We start from the raw sequence: 18,329 nt of genomic DNA on the forward strand, positions 1-18,329 counted from the left end.
TTATTATTATTATTTTTTTTTTTTTTTCGGAACCGGGGATTGAACTCAGATCCTTGCATTTGCCAGTCTAGTGCTTATCCTATTGAGCCATCTCCCCGGCCCCGTATGTATTAATCATTGTAACCATCCTACTAACCTGTTTTGAAATTGTTTCATTGCTATGTTATCTTTTTTCTCATTAAAATGAATAAAAAAATCAACAACAGAGTATTAAGAAAACCCATGAATGGGAAAGAATCTTACCCAACAGTCACTCAGACAAATGATTTCTGTCTAGAACATACAAATAATTTGTAAAAATCAAGCCCTCCAAATTTAAGACCCAATCTAAATATGGGCATCTTAGATGAATGTACACTTCTCAGATGAAATACAAAAAGTAAATAAATACATGACAAAATGTTCAACAGTGCTGGTCATTTGAGAAATGCAAATTAAAACAACACTGAGGTTTCATCTTGCCCAGAAAGAGTGGCTATCATAAAAAAATCAACTAATAATAAACACTGGCAGGGCTATGGGGGAGAAGGAACCCTTGTCTACCTTTTTGGGGGTGTAGAGTTTACTTCTAGGGAAATTAGTGTGGAGATTCCTCAGGAGATTAGGATTAGAAGTCTCATTCAACCCAGCTGTTCCCCTTCTGGGTATTTTTTCCTGAAGATGTGAAAACATGCCACTGTGATATATGTGCACCCATGTTTATAGCAGCACTATTTGTCATAGCTAAGTCTTAGAAACAATTCAGATGTCCATCAATTAAGGAATGGATATAAAAGATGTGGTATTTTTATGCAGTGGATTATTACTCAACTATAAGGAAAGATAAATTTTACACTTTTATAGGTAAATGGATGCAAGTAGAAGCTATATTCATAAGTGAAATAAATCAGATCCACATGTGTAAACACCATGTTGTCTCTCTAGTATAAGAAACTGAAAGGGTAAATAAAATCTGAAAGGTACAGTTGATATAGTAAAAGGGAAAGAAATTGCTCAACAGGCATGAAAAATTGAGATAAGGGAAAGGAGAAAAGGAAAAAAAGGGAAAAATCATGTATGTATATATACAGGATAGCTCACATGATTGTGCTTTTAATTTCTGTCACTTTTTTTGAAGGTTGCAGTTAATGTATAAAATTTTTACTTTTACAGATTTTACATGCTTATATCTGGTAATCTGAGCAACTTCATTGAAGACAATCATGTGTAGTAGAAAACCATTGTTGAATTCTTTTCATCTTTTTTGATTGTGTATCATTTCTAATATCCTATGTATTATTTTTCTTTTTAAAATAAAAAAATATCTGTGTAAAGTATTAGTAGTAGCTTTTTATGTAATAGATCTTAGCTGGAAAAATATGAAATTTTCATCAACAGATGAATAGGTCAATAAATTTTTATATATTTGTAGGGTCAAATATGATTTTAAAATGAGTGAGTTGGGGGCCGGGGAGATGGCTCAGTAGAATAAGCACTTGCCTGGCAAGCCCAAGTGTCTGAGTTCAATCCCTGGTTCCACCAAAAAAAAAAAAAAATTAAAATGAGTGAATTGTTATTCAAAATACAGGTGAATGTCACAGACATATTCTTGATAAAAGAGGCCCAGTATCATTCAAGTTCTCATAAGCCCTAGAAAGTATGGAATCAGGTTAAACTTATAGATCATATTTTTTAGAACAGTGGTTTTTTTAAGCCTAAAGGAGGTAGAAGTAATTTTTAGGATGTTGTCAATGTTGTATTTATGTGGATGATGGTCACATGGGTCTGTATACTCTGAAAATTAATGAAGGTGCATTGGTTAGGGTTCTTTAGATGAATAGATTTGAAGATATGTGGGCAGATACATAGGTAGATATATAAATATACTATATAGATAAAAATCCACACACATACATGTATTAAAATTTGCACGAGGATTTATCAGAAATAAATCAGCTTACAGGATCAGACACCTGATCATAGTCCATGGTGGTTGATAGCCACTATAGTGGTGAGTTGGAGTAAACTGCTAAGCTCAAGAAGCTGGAAGCTGAAGAAGGATTAGCATCAGTCTAAGCTCCCTGGAGGGTTGCTGGTGTGAGTTGGAGTTGGAAGGCTGAAGATGGGCGAAACAAAAGGAAAAGAAAGAGGAAGTTTACTGCATTTTGGGGAAGCTCCTTTCTGCTTGAGGATGTGTGGTTTTTGCTGCTGCTGCTTCAGATTCCACTATCAAGCTGGAGAATATAAGCCTGTTTTTCCCCCCGAATTATATCATAATACAGTTTCACACATTTTTAATAACATTTCTCTTAAAATGATATTTAACAAAAATTCTTCAAAGTATAAGGTAATCTTTTGTTCTAACATTGATTACAAATATTGATTACTTTTTAAGTTTTTGTATGAGCAGAATGAATCCAGATATTGCTATAGTTAATTGTGTTTGATGAGGGAAAAAATAATGAATCATGTCCTCCTGTTTTAAGAGTAAATCTGTTTATGAGTAGACGAGGTTGGCCTGGGGTAGTCATGTAGAAATCTTCCACATTTATAAAAGTTTTGATTTATGTATGTTTTAATTATGTGATGTGCTGTGTTTCTATTTAAGTTTGGTTTTCCTTTTATGATCTTACCTTACTAACTATAATATTCAGATTAATAATCAGTACTAATAAAAAGTGTTATTTTTTGAGGGTACTGGGCACCTAACTCATACTTTGATTTTGATAGGCAGGTACTGTGCCACTGAACTATATTCCATAAAATTGTTATATTTTATTCAAATATAAGAATATGAGAAGGTATTTCATTATTACTAAAGTTTTATTTACAGAATCCACACTTTAGGAAAAGAAAAATTTGTGTAAATATTTTGATGTTGATTTATTGAGACATCATGAGTTTAATGCAAGTTACCTTTGGCCAAAATTACAATAGGTGCTCAAAGTGTTTATTATTAGCTTCTAGACATTTATTAGTACAGTGAACTGTGACTTAGAAAATGATTCTGTGCATGCATTTTCAATTTCTCCTCTAAGACTTGGGTTGTCTGTGGTATATGGCACCCTCTAGAGTCTCCCATACAATGGTAATACTACCTGTTGAAAAAACATCGTGCTATTTTTTTCTTTTCCTGAGTTGTGTATACATTTTTTTGTGGATTCTGTGTAACCATTTTTATTAGCCTCCACTTTGATGAATAAATACTCCCTGCCACTTAACAATGGCATTTAGAATTTATAGTTTTAATGAGATTGTATGTATATCTTTATGATCAGGAAAAGGTTTCTTGTAGCTTTAAACATTTTGTTTTTATATGCAAAAATCATGGAATTTAAAGTCAAAACATGGGCCAGGGAGATGGTCACCAGTCTAAGTGCCTGCCTGGCAAGTGCAAGGAGCCGGGTTCAATCCCTAGTACTGCATGCCATGCTGGCTCCCTACTGAGCCAGCCACTGAAACCAGGTGTGGTGGCACAGGCCTGTAATCCCAGTATTGGGAAGGCTGAGACAGGAGGAGCACTATGAGTCTGAGCTGTGTAGAAAGATCCTGTACCAAATACCTGAATTAAAAAAATTAAAGTTAGAACACTTAGTGTACATATAATTGTATGTACTTAACATTTTAAAATGTCTTTGAAATTTTTATTAGGGTTTATAAATTGTTAATGTTTAAATGTAAGAGTTTATAATAGTTTCCATTTGCTCAATACCTATAATAATACAGGCAGTAACAGTAAATACTATACATTCATTATTTAATTTAATCCTCAAGCAACTTTTGAAACATTACTACTTCCATTTTCTATTTGAGAAAACTAAAGCTCAATGAAGCTGAAGGGAACATAGGTGGTATATAGCAAAACAAAGATTAGGATTGTGCTTCTCTGCCTACATTGTAAAGTATTTGGACTTCATTGAGTGACTAGTGCTGGAAAGACCACTGATAGTTTATTCTATTTGAGATTTATTTTTATTTTTTCTTTTGCTTTATTTGTTGTATCACTTATTTGCCACATAATCCTGGGCAAGCTTTTGTAACTTTCTGAGCCTCAATTTCCATAACCTTAACACTGAGATAAACTTGCCCATCTCTTATAATGGCTCAGCATGCATGTGGAAGTGTTTCTTGTACTATACGAGTTACCCAGTAAATGTTCATGAAATCTGAATTTGAGTGTGGGAGGAGACAGTTATCAAAATCTCACACTGAAACACATTCCCATCTCTTATTTTTTTATTTTGAGATAATATCTTGCTATGCTATGTTGTCTGGGGATGGCTTGATCTTGTAAGGCTCCTGTCCAAGCCTCTGAGTGTGCTGGTATTATAGGCATATATCATGACATCTATCTTTCTTCTTGGTCTTGAAGAGAACCAATGATGGAAAAAAAAAGAATTTTAATGTTTTTGTAGTTTGTGTACATATTTAAAGCTCAGTTTATCAAGGTTCTAGAAGGGTGTTGACTAAGCCTCTTACAAGGTTTGGCAAATGGCCTCAGGCTTCAGACTGATAAATGTCTGTGTCTACTGTGGTTTTCTAATGTACCTTCATTTGAATAAACTTTTGGTTTTGTAAGGATATGATGGAGTGGGTCTTGGGAAACCAAGTTTTTATTTTTATCTCTGATTTATGACAATGAGCATGATATTGAATTGCCTCAAGTTTTATAAGATATGCAAGATAGATTTATTTTCGTGGAAATTTTGGGGGTAATTTTTCATGAAGGACTGTTCTTTTAGTTATTACTAGAAAAATATCAGTTTATATTCAGAGGTGCTATGAATGATACTGTTGGTGGCTAGTTTGGATCCTTGCTGTTTGTAATAGTATAAATTAAAATGAAAGCACACACTGACAGAAAAAAAAAACCAAACCTTTTAATTGGAAGGGTAGAATATAGAGGAATCCAGCTTAGGTAGCTGGAGGGGGAAAACTCTGATGGATGGGTTTAGACTGGCTCATCAACAAAGGTGTCAGGCCAGCTTTTAAGGATTAACTGGTGGACTAGGATCTGGTTGATCTTTATCACAGTCTTAGTGTCATAGTATTTCAGACCTGGTGTCATAGTTTTGGAATTTTTATGGCTGGGGAATAGTTTTGTCCCCAAGTGATGACAGATTCAGGACAAGAAAGATTAGGACAGTGGCTGGAGACTTAAGGACAGTGGACAGGAATACAAGTTGGAGGTCCCTGGAAATCACCCATCCCAGTGTTTTAAATTGTTTTGTTTTGTTTTGTTTTGTTTTGTTTTGTTTTGTTTTGTTTTGTTTTGGCAGAACCGGGGATTGAACTCAGACCCATGCGTTTGCCAGGGAAGCACTTATTCCACTGAGCCATCTCCCCGGCCCCAGTGTTTTTAATTTTGAAGGAGATGAGATTGTGTAAATTTAGAGTGAATCAACCTTGTTTTGCCAGTTTTTAGATAGTCTCTAAATGATTAGCATATGTAGAGTTGGAAAAGATTTGACTCAAGTTTTATGGTAACAAAGGTCAAACATTGTTTTTTTTTTTTTTTTTTTTTTTTTTTCAGAACCAGGGATTGAACTCAGGCCCTTGCATTTGCCAGGGAAGCACTTATTCTACTGAGCCATCTCCCCAGCCCCATCAGACATTACTTTTAAAAATTATTTTTATGCTTCAAACTTTAAGTTTGGACCAGGGAGATAGCTCAGTAGAGTAAACGTTTGCCTGGCAAGTGCAAGTTCTTGAGTTCAATCCCTGGTACTGGAAAAAAAACCCCTTTAAGTTTATTGGCATATTTTAGATAAACATAATGATCATATTCATCATAAGAAATTTGTATCTGTGCATGATGTATTTGTATTCTTTTTCCCCCAGTTTCCTCTTTTCCCTTCATCCTATCTTCTCCTCCCTATTTATAAATCTTTGTTGCCATTTTATCCTTTTTAATTTTTTTCCTTTTTCCTTTTCCCCCCCTTTCACCTCCTTTGTTACTCCTTCCTTTTGAAAAGTTTCTTCCCATTTGACAATATCTATTGCACATTTTGTTCTTATCCTTTCAGTTTTTCGCTCCAAACAATGTGATGTTTACATATGTGAGTATGGTTTGTTTCACTTAGGAGTATGATCTCAAGTTGCTTCCATTTGTATAACAATGTCTCCTTTATGACAAAGTAGTATTTCATTGTATGAAGTACATTGTGTGAAGTATTTTTATCCATTCCTCCACTGATGAACATCTGGGTTGTTTCCAAGATTGAGTTATTATAAACTGTGCTATAAATATGGGTGTGCATATATTGTTGTGGTAAGATATTTTTAATCCTTCTGGGAAGATATCAGAAGGGGGATAAATGAGTCAGATGGGTCATCTAATCTTGTTTTTTTGAGACATATCCACAATTATTTCCATAGTGGTTGTCCCAGTGTACATTTCCACACAGCCTTGCCGGCATTTGTTATTAGTTGTTTTCTTTATGACAGCCATTGGTTTTGGGTTGAGATGGAATATCAATGTTATTTTAACTTGCATTTCTCGAATGACCAGTGATGTGGAACATTTTTTCATGTATTTGTTTGCCATTTGTATTTTTTCCTCTGAGAATTGTGTATTCATTTCTGATGCCCTTTTTGTATTGGGTCTTTGAACTTTGGGGGCCTGATTTTGTTTTAGTTCTGTATATATTCTAGACAGAAGATCTTAATCTGAATAATTGTTAGTTAAGATATTTTTCCCATTTGTTGGTTGTCTTATCACTCTGATGGTGATATCTTTTTTTTTGACAGTTTCAAATCTGAATAATAGGACAGTTTCAATAATTAATACATTGTACATTGTTATCTTCTTAGTGGTTATCCATAGTACAAGAAGCAGACAGGATGTCCTGTCCAAATACTGTTAGTACAAATCTTTATTCTCATTGAATTAAGCAAAGGTAGCTGTACATCTATCCTAACTATTCTGTATATACAAATACAAAATGGTCCTTCCTTTGTATCCCCTTTTTTTGTTTAATCCTGTCAGAGATGGGTATTCCTCTGGCATCTAAATACTATAGGTGCATGAATTCAGCCAAACAATCCAACACAGTCCAGCAGTCCACAATAGTAGTGGGTTATCTGGATGGTGATATCTTTTGACATGCAGAAACTTGTCAATAAAATGAGATCCCAGTTATTGATTCTTTGAAGTATTTCCTATGCATTTTGGTTTTTGTTCATGAACTTTCTACCTACTCCTGTGTCTTCCAGATTCCTACCTACTTTCTATTCTAGTAGATATAGTGTTTCCATTTTAATGTTTAGATCTTTAATCCATTTTGACTTTGGTTTAGTGGATCATGATAGACCTGGATCTAGTTCTGGTTTTCAGCATGTGGAAAGCATCTTTCCAGTTGATTAATAAGATTTTTTTTAAGAGGCTATCTTCCTTCAGGAAACGTGTTTGGCCCCTTTGTCAAAGATAAGGTGGCTGGGTGTGTTGTACTTGTATTTGCATCTTTTAATATGTTCTTTTGGTCTTCAGGTCTGTTTTTTTTTTGCCTGTACCATACTGATTTTATTACGGTAGCTTTGTAGTGTAATTTCAAGTAAATGATTGTGATGCTTCCTGCCTTGTCTTTGTTGCCCAACACTGGTTTTGCAATTCTAAGACTCTTCTGGTTCCAAATGAATTTTAGGAATGTTTACTTTTGATTTGTGAGATATACTAGTGGTATTTTGGATTGCATTGAATTTGTATATAACAATTTTGGGAGTATAGCCATTTTCAGAAGGTTGGTTCTTCCTATCCACAAGCAAGGAATATTACCTTTCCATTTTCTGAAATACTCTTTGATCTCTATTTTCAGAGTGCTATAATTTCCACTGTATATATTTTTTACTTCTATAGCTAGATTGATTCCTAAGTATTTCATTATTTGGGTGTTGCTTAGAAAAGTGTAGCTTTTGTAATTTCTCTCTGTGCATTTGTTGTTTGTGCATAGGAATGCTATTGAGTTTTAGTGTTGTCTTTGTATCCAGCTACCCTACAGAATTTGTTTTTTTTATTAAATCTACAAGTTTTTCTTAGAGTTTTTTGGTCTTCCATGTAGAGTATCATATCATCTGCAAATAGTGATAATTTTACTTCTTCCTTTCCAATGATTATTCCTTTCATTTCTTTATCTTGTCAAATTGCTCTGCCTAATGTTTCCAGAACTATACTGAATAGGAGTGGTGTTAGTGGGCATCCTTGTCTTGTAGCTGATTTTAGAGTGAAAACTTTCAGTTTTTTCCCATTTAGAATGATGTTGGCTGTTGGATAAAAGTTACCTATGACTTTTATCCAGTTGAGGTATATGCCATTTATTCCCATTTTCTGTAGGGCTTTGATGATGAATAAATGTTGTACTTTGTCAAAAGCTTTTTCTGCATTTACTAAGATGATCATGTGTTTTCGTGTTTTGGTTGTATTGATATAGTGTATTACATTCATAGATTTGGGTATGTTGAAGCATCATTGCATCCCTGGGATGAATCCTATCTGGTTGTGGTGGGAATGTGGACTGGTACAACCACAATGGAAATCATTGTGGCGATTCTTTCAAAAACTAGGATTGGAGATCCCATTCAAGCTAGCTATTCCCCTCCTGGCTGTTTTTCCAGAAGAACGCAAAGTCTCATACCACAGTGATATATGTACACCCATCTTTATAGCAGTGCAGTTTGTCATAGCTAAATCCTGAAAATAACCCAGATGCCCATCAATGGAAGAATGGATAAAGAAGATGTGGTATTTTTACATGATGGAGGTTTTTCTTTTTTTCAATGATGGTTTTTAATGAGAACCAGAGGTATGGTTACCATTATGTAGTCCAACACAAAAAAATTCATGGATGATCAAGAGTTGGAAGGTTACAAAATAATGAAGGTAACATTGGGTATGGGGGGAAAGTTGTTCTAGAATCTCAGAACCAGACTAGTACAGCCTCTCCCTGAGATCCTGTTTGTGCTCACCCCTGGAATCCATCTTTCCAGGGGCAAAGCCACCTCTGTCCCCACCATCCCGGCCCCCTTGGAATCCCCCATGATCCTCTCTATGGCCCCAGTAGCCGCCCCAATTGTAGCCTCCTCTGCCACCATGATGATCATTTCTGTAGTTACCCCCCCCCCCATGTGGGAGCCTCCTGGGCCCCTCCTGGTTTAGGGGCCTTACACTGGTTGCATTCATTTCTCCAAGAGAAGTTCATGTTCTCACATGTAGGATTAGGACACTTCTAGTCACCAGTTCACTGCTGTCCTCCATCACCATCGCCTCCACTGGGGAATCCTCCCCAGCTACCACCACCACTGCCACCACCTCCATTACCTCCATGGGCCATGGGTCCTCCTCTTCCTTGGCGTCCACAGCCATTGCCACCACCCCGATTAAAATCTGCTTGCCAGGTAGCAAACGAGACCTTAATAGGGTGCCCAGAGAATTCTTTACCTTTTTTTTTTTTTTTTTTTTTTTAGGGAAGGGTCTACAGGGTGTTCAGGGTCTCACTACTAGATCGGACTTGTAGTGATCCACCTGTTTACAGCCTCCCAAGAGCTGGGATTATGGGTGCACGCCACCACGCCCAGTTTCCATGATGGAGTATTATTCAGCTGTAACACAGGATAAATTTGAATCTTGTATTAGTAAGTGGATGCAACTAGAGAACACAACTCTTAAGTGGAATAAATCAGACCCGCATATGCAAACATCATATTGTCTACTTAGTGTGAGAACCTGCCAGAGAAAAATGGAATCTGAAGGGTACAATAGACACTGATAAAAAGGAGTAAATTTATTCAAAAGGAAATAATTACTGAGCTGAGGAGAAGAACAGGAAAGGGAGTGGGGGAAAGAGATACTTATGTATGTAAGCAGGATGCTTTTGACAACTATACTGTGCATTTCTTCTGGTTTATGGAAAGAAGCAGTTAATGCTTTAATTTGTTTTGTCTCCTCTTTTCAATTGTTTGTACTTTTTCTCTTTTTAATTTCTTACACTTTTCTTTCTCTTTTTGTTTCTTCTAATGTTGCATGTATATACCTGGTAACATGAATAACTGATTGGAAGACAACATTATGTATTGCAACAAATACTGTGAAATTCATAGTGAAAATATGTATCACTTATATTTTTTCTCCTTTGATTCTAATTTGTGCTCTTTTTAAAAAATTAAAAAAATAAACAAAAAACACACTGAGATTCCGTCTCACCCTGGAAAGAGTGGCTAACACAAAGAATTCAGCCCATAAATGTTGGAGAGGATGTGGAGAAAAAGGAACCCTTCTCCACTGTTGGTGGGAGAGCAGACTGGTACAGCCACTATGGAAATCACTGTGGAGATTTTTATAAAGTGAGGATTGGAGATCCCATTCAAGCCAGCTATTCCCCTCCTGAGTATTTTCCCAGAAGTACTGAAAACCTCATACCACAGTGATTTATGGCACCCATGTTTATAGCAGCTTGATTTGTCATAGCTAAATCTTGGAAACAACCCAGATGCCCATCAATGGAAGAATGGATAAAAAAGATATGGTATTTTTTACACAATGGAGCATTATTCAGCTACAAAACAGGATACATTTGAGGCTTTTTTCAGTAGATGAATGAAACTAGAGAACACACTCTTAAGTGAAGCAAATGAGACCCGCATATGCAAGCATCGTATTGTCTCCTTAGTTTGAGAACCTGAAAGAGAACAATGGAGTCTGAATGGTACAATAGATACTGGGAAAAGGTAATGTACTTATTCAAAAGGAATGAGTTACTGAGTTGAGGAGAAGCACAGGAGAGGGAGTTGGGGAAAGAGATTTTTCTATGTATGTAAACAGGATGATTTGAAGAACTATACTATGTATTTCTCCTAGTCTATGGAAAGAAGCAATTAATGCTTCATTTGTTTTGTCTCTTTTTTCAGTGTTTGTACTTTTTGTCTTCTAAATTTCATATACATTTATTTTTTCTTCAAATTTTACATGCATAAATCTGGTAATATGAGTAACTGGTTGGAAGGCAACACTGTATTACAACAAATACTGTGAAATTCATATTACTTGTTAAGTGAAATTCTGTATCACATGTATATTTTTGTTTTAATTATAGTTTTTTCTCATTTTAAAAAATAAAAATGTTAAAAAAAATAAAAATGTTAAAAGAATAAGAAATGGCCAACAAATGTGTGAAAACATGTCAATATAACTAGCTATTAGAGAGATACACATCAAAATTACAGTGCTGTCATTTGCAGCAAAATAGAACTTGAGGAAGACATAATGTTAAATGAAATGAGCCAAATACAGAAAGTCTAGTACCATATGTTCTCTTTTTATATGAGAATGGAAGCTAGAGATTGGGAGGTATGTATTTGGGAGAGAGTTGAATGAAAAAATTTAAATCTGGTCAGGCATTATATGTATTTCACATTGAATCCCATTAATGTGCACAATTAGTACATGTTAACTACAATGACAACCAAAATGTGGTGGGTGAGGTTCAACGAACACAATTCTGACCTACAAAATTGTATTCAGGCCAGCCATGGTGATATATGCAATCCCAACTATTTGAAAATTTGAGGTCAGCAGTCTCAACTTGTCTACCATGCTTGTGGCCCAGGGTTCAATCCTTAGCATTACTCTGTCTATACCTTCCCAGTTGGTGCCAGCCAGTGGAGATAATGTTTTTTTAAGGAATCTACTTAGAGGGCCGGGGAGATGGCTCAGTGGAATAAGCACTTTCCTGCCAAGCATGAGGGCCTGAGTTCAATCCCCGGTTCCAAAAAAAAAAAAAAAAAAAAGAATCCACTTAGATCATTGCTTGATGGGTCTGGGGAGGGAAAGAAGAGTCACAGAGAAGGGTTGGCTACAAAGAAATGGTATATCATCAACTTGCATTATGAAGTACATGAGTTATGCACTTAAGGTTCTTGCATGTCTTTTCATGGCTTGACAGCTTGTATCTTTATATCACAGGATAGCATACCATCAAGTTGTTGTACCAGTTTATTAACTTATTTACCTAATTTGGTTGCTTTTGGAACTTGATAGTCATGAGTAAAATTCCTGTAAATGTCCATTTGCAGTCTGTTTTGTTTGTGTGTGTGTATGTTTTTAACTGATTTGGACAAATAACAGGCAGTGCATATTGATGGATCATAATGTAAGACTCTAGTTTTGTAAGAAGCCTCTAAATTTCTTCCAAAATTCCTGTAGAAAATTCTTATTGTTTTGCATCTTCACTAGAACTTGGTGTCATGTTCAGATTTCAGCCTTTCTAATAAGTATACAATGATGTCTCATTTGTTTGTGTGTATGTACATATGTGCACACATGTGCTTGTGTGTGTGTTTGCTGTGTCCAGAACCTTGGGGAGAATAGACAAGTGTGCTTAAACATTGGGCTACTCTTCTTCCAACCCTTATTGTTTCTTTAATGTGCAATTCTCTAGTCAGAATGATGTTGAACATCTTTTCATATTCTTATTTTCCACTGCACTACTTTTCCTTCTTTTTGTGAGCATGTGTGTTTGTGTGTTGCTGGGGATCAAACCTGTGTTCTCATGGTAGGAAAGCACTCTATCACTGAATTATAGACTCAGACCTATTTTACTTTTAGAGATGCGGTCTTGAAAAGTTACTGAGTTGTTCAGACTGGGTTTGAACTTGAAATCTTCCTGCATTAGCCTCCCAGGATGTTGAACTTACAGGTGTGCGCCACCGTGCCCTGCTCCTGTATTCCTTTCTTGTTCAAGTTTTTCTGCCTGTTTTTTAATTAGGTTATTTTCTCAATGTTGAATTTTAGGACTTCTTTATACATATTTTGGGCAATAATCCATTATAAAATATGTCTCTTGTAAATATTTTCTCTAAGAATTGGTATACATTCCTCTTGACATTATCTATCATGGAACAGATACTTTAAAATTTTAATAGGGTTCTGCTTCTTATTAATTTTATGAATTGTGCCTTTGGTCTCATATTTAAAAAATCATCATACCCAGTATTATCCAGATTTTTTGTTATCTTCTAGAAGTTTTTGTGTGTTTGCATTTTACATGTAATTCTATCCATTTTGAGTTAATTTTTGTGACCCGTATGAAGTCTATGTATAGTTTTACTTTTTTCGTATGGAAGTCTGGTTGTTCTAGCACCATTTCTTGAGAATACTATGTTTTCCCCAATGTATTGATGTTGCTCCTTTGTCAAAGATTGGTGGGGTGTCTTTTGGGTGTATGTTTCTGGATTCTCTATTTGATTCTACAAATCTATTTGCCTATAATTTCACCAGTGTTTCATGACCTTGACTAATGTAGTTTTGTACTGTTCTCATGGCTTTTATTGAGGTGATGTTTTCTGGATAGCCTTATTCTGTCCACCATTCTGATGTCATTATGTTTCTTTCTTTTTTTTTTAAGCGCATTTAATTAATTAATTAATTAATTATTATTATTTTTTTTTGTGGAACCAGGGATTGAACTCAGGCCCTTGTGCTTGCCGGGGAAGCACTTATTCCACTGAGCCATCTCCCTGGCTCCTCTTTATGTTTCTTAATATTCTATGAAGTGTCATGTTGGTGAGACTGTCACTTTTTTAATAAATGCAGAATTGAGATTCAGGAATATAAAATTAGTTAAATTCATTGTATCATTTGTTGCTCTAAAAAGAAACAAAGCTTTCTACTTGTTGTTTGCTATTTTCTGATTATTCTTTTTCTCACAGCTTTATTGTGAGATCCAGTGGGATTTAAGGGCTAGTAAATGATAAGTGCCCTCAGTTCTAGTACACAGAATTAAGAACAATAAATTCTATATGAATATTCATTGTTATTAATAATCTTCACTTTTTTTCACCTTCTTCATTTAAATATAACTTTTCCCTTACTTTCTTACATGTAGTATCTTCTTCTTCAGTTAAGAAACTAAAGAAAGAATCTGAAAGTAATAAAATGGAAGTGGGAGAAGTTTGAAATAAAATTTTATGCCCCTGAAAATTGTTTTTATTATGTGATTGTAACTTTCAATAATTTTACTATATATAAATACTGCAAATAAATAAATGAAGAGAGACCTGTGCTAGAAAGTATTTTGACTTTAGTAGCTTGTGAGCAAAGAAATGAAAATAATACAGTGTATTATATGGGAAAGTGAATGAGATCAGGAAGCAAAGTCTTGGCTATACTCCTGTACTCTTTATCTGCCATAAAACAAACAATAACTTCCAAATCCAATTTTTCAAGCATTTTCTTTTAGTACTTTTATGTGGTAATTTTTGTGTAAATGATTTACATGTCCCTTGAGGTCTTTCCTAATTTCAAATATTATGTTCAGTTGAAAAGGTATTATGGCTTGTATATAAGTCACTTCTCCACCACAGGTATAAAATACTTGACACAACTTAAAGGAGTTATTTGGCTCAGTTTCCAGTGGGTCTGTGATTAGGTTTTTCCAAGGCAGAAATGACAAGGTGGAGAGTGGAGTGGAGGAAAAATGCTTAATGTATTGCATGAAGGAAGTTGAAAGAGAAGGAAGGATCCAAGGACAAGAACTCACCCTGTTAGTTTATGTTCTCAGTGACCTACCTCAAGCCAGGCCTTACTTCCTGATAGCAGATTCAGCCCTGAACTCATTACTGGATTAATTCACGGATGCATGTAACACTCCCACAATCCAGTCACCTTCTGAATGGCTTACTTCTGAACACATGAGACTTTTGTGGGACATTTTATCTAAACCATAATACCTTGTTTTGAAAATTGAGACTATATTCATCATAAGACTATTATTTTTAGAGTGAACTACTGTACTAGGACAACTCCAGATCCTAATAAAGCTATAGTTGATGGGTTCAGGAAGGTTTTATATGCATGTGTATTTCTAAAAATTCTTTTATTCTCTTACAAAAATGACAAGAATGTGATTTTAAAATCATTTGTGTGCTTTGTTTTAGGTTGGTACAGAGGAGTTTCAACAAAGAAGCCAAATGTAAAGGTAATGAAAAATTTGTTACATCTTCTCACATAGGAACAAATTATCTGGTATTCTTGGTATATTAACAACTCATTGTTCCATCTTTTAATCTTTTACATTGGCCAAATAATTTTTCCTTTATAGAACTATGTCAGACTCTATCTTAGCAGTATTAAATGATTTTTCTGAAAGTATGGGATATGCCAGTGTGGTCATAGCTGCAATTTTGAAGAAGCCTGTTTCAGCTTTCCCTTGAAATATTTTCCTATTTTTTAAATATATTTTAAAAATGTTTAGTTGTTTGTTTGTTTATTTATTTATTTATTTATTTGGTACAGGGTCTTGCTGTGGAGCTTGGACTTGTAGTGATCCTCTTGTCTCAGCCTCCCTAGCACTGGGATTATAGGCTTGTGCCACCATGCTCGGTTCTGTGGCAGGCATGGCATGTACTGGAACCAGCACAGCATGTGGTTCTGGGGATCCAACCTGGGTCCTTGCACTTGCCAGGCAGGTGCTTAGATCACTGAGCTATCTCCTATGCCCTCCTTTAAGTAGTTGACTTATTTATAGGCTTGTCCTGTGAAACCATGTGATTAGTTAGATGAATTTCTTATAAGCTATAGAATTGAAAAACTTCAAATATTCAATAAGATTTTTTGTTGATCATATTTTTGTTACAATACGAGTATCAATAAGTTATATATACTGATTGTATGTACTAGATTTTGTTTTAGAATCTTTCAGTTGATATTATTTTCATCAAAGTACAGAAACATATAAAAAATCTCACTTTTATAAAAATTAATTCAGTTTTAATCACCAGCTTTGTCACTGGATTAATTCATTTCATTAGCTTTTTAAGGTAATGGTTATGAGGAAACAATATGGTCAAATTTTAATGCCTCATATCTATGGATTTTCTGTCTCAGCATGACTAAAATTTATTATTTGTTACAGGATCTCACTACACAGCTCAGACTTGTAGTGATCCTCCTGTATCAGACTTCCCAGAACTAGCAGTACAGATGTGCACCACCACGCTGGGTTTCAGTGACTAGCATGGTGCACTGGGGGTTCTGGGGCCAGCATGGCATGCAGTACCAGAGATCAAGTCCAGGTCCTTGCACTTGCCAGGCAGGCAGCTGGACTGCTGAGTTATTTCCCCAGCCACAATAATAAAATAGCTTTTTAATTCTTAATTTTTTAAATGTGTGTGTTGTAGTGGGGCTTGACCTATCTTTTTTGTGATAAGGATGTTTTAAAGTCTCCTGTTGAGATTGTGGTGTTGGATATTAGATTTTTCATGTCGATTAAGATTTGTCTTATATAGTTGTGTGCTACTGTGTTTGGTGCGTGCATATTTATGAGTGTTACTTCTTCCTCTTGAATTTTTCCCCTAACCAGTATGCAGCCATCTTCTTTATGTTGATCATTCTTGGTTTGAAGTTGAGACTCTGTGAACAGGATTGCTACCCCTGCTTTTTTCTGAGGTGTTGGATGAATTCAGAAAAATATTGCAATACACTCCAGTAGTCCATAATAGTAGTGGGTTTCCCATAAGATTGTCAATGTCAGGAGTTGTTGACTTGAGGCTTTTAGAGCTCAGCATATTAATATGGCTTTAGTTTTTATACCTCATTTTTATACTTTTCTGCTGGATGGTTAAGACCAAGATAAAATAAGACCTATATAACAAGAAATGTAGCTTTTGTATCTGATAAGGTCAGTCAATCCCCTCAGGATTTACCCAGAAACCCTATACCACAGTTTGTAGATCCTTTGTTAGTGTCAGCCTTGCGGATGAGTCCCGGCTTTTGCTTGACCAATTTGCTCTCTGTGAAAGTCTGAGAGAATGTTTTCTCTCCATATGCCTCACCTTAGGCATACTCTACATCATTGATCACATTCCTCTGTGGTCCCATAAACTCTTTGATCAGAAAATTTGGGATACAACTGAGTTACATGATGTTACAGTACAGGTTCTCCTATGTCCTGAGTCTTCACTGACCTTGAAAGGCTAGGGCCAAAATGTTGGCTGTCCTTCCAGCCCTCCTTTTTCTCTAATGTTTTGTCTGCAAACTTAAGTTGTTAACCCTCCAGAGAAGAAGCTTATTGTTATTACCCTACAACATGGGCAGTTGAGCTTAATCTCACTATCTGTCTGAACATCAAACATCTTAGGCATAACATGGACCAGGTATTTTCCATCAAATATTGATATATTAACTTTTAAGCCCCTACAGAATATGAAGAAAAAAATTAAAAATATAAAATAGTATTTTGAAAAATATAGGAATTAACAATTGCATATTTTACATAGAAGTTTAGAAATCTAACCCTATGCAGCCTTGTAGGACAGTCCTGTGACATTTTTTTTTCCTTGTCTCTTGTTTTCATTTATTAACTTTTTTTAAAAAAACAAACATTTACTTGAGAGACAGTATGGCAGTAATTGCTATGTCATGACAAGCGGTATGTATTTAGAAGGCCAGAATGACAGGTATTCCAAGCATGACCCAACTATTACACATTACTATCTTCAGTGAAGTTGCTTAGCTCACAAGTATCAGCATATATAGTTAGTCAGGGTTTGAATTCTACCAGTTAACTGCTAGTGTGAAAAACCTGCTGAAGATTCTTAGGATCATTGCCTTACCCATCTTGTACATGTAAAGGTATGGCTTTGCCCTTGTCATGTTTCCTAGCTTTTTTCCTTGCCCTTTCTTCATTGTCTAATCCTCAAGTACTGCTTTCCTTTTAATTGTGTTATACCTTTCTATTTATTTCCTCTTTTGAGCTCTTATAGTAGGGAGATTATATGATATTTACACATGTGGGTCTGGTTTATTTCACTTATGAGTATATCTTCAAGTGGCATCCACTTAAATATGAAGGGTTCGAGGATACAAAGTCAGTACCCAAAAGTCAATAGCATTCCTCTACACAGATAACAGACACACTGAGAGGGATGTTAGAGAAACAATACCTTTTACTGCAGAAAATGAAATTCCTTGAAATTAATTTGACTAAAGAAGTCAAAGAAAAAAAAAAGTCAAAGATCTTTTCAAGGAAAATTACAGTACTCTCAAAAAAGAGATGCTAGATTATTTCAGAAAATGGAAAGATATTCCCTGCTCTTGGATAGGAAGAATCAACATTGTGAAAATGGCCATACTCCCAAAATTGCTGTACAGATTTAATGCAATCCCTATCAAACTACCACTAACATACCTCACAGACCTAGAGAAAGTGTTCCTCAAATTTATTTGGAAGCAAAAAGACCTAGATATTAAAGGCAATCCTGGGAAACAAAGACAAGGCAGGAGGCATTACAATTCCTGACTTGAAATTATACTACAAGGCTACTGTGATAAAATCAGCATGGTACTGGCAACAAAATAGACC

General features: G+C 35.3%; 1 protein-coding gene across 1 annotated transcript in view; it reads left to right on the plus strand.

Annotated features, from left to right (window-relative positions):
• Positions 1 to 18,329, plus strand: part of Dock3 (dedicator of cytokinesis 3) — an 825,219-nt gene that overhangs the window by 192,802 nt on the left and 614,088 nt on the right. Inside the window, exon 3 of the mRNA XM_023706273.1 lies at positions 14,905 to 14,945. Within this exon, the coding sequence (XP_023562041.1) occupies positions 14,905 to 14,945 (41 nt within the window). The remainder of the gene's footprint in view (positions 1 to 14,904; positions 14,946 to 18,329) is intronic.

The sequence above is a fragment of the Octodon degus genome, unplaced genomic scaffold, assembly GCF_000260255.1.
Source record: "Octodon degus isolate 3935 unplaced genomic scaffold, OctDeg1.0 scaffold00008, whole genome shotgun sequence".
NCBI classification, from domain to species: Eukaryota; Metazoa; Chordata; class Mammalia; order Rodentia; family Octodontidae; genus Octodon; species Octodon degus.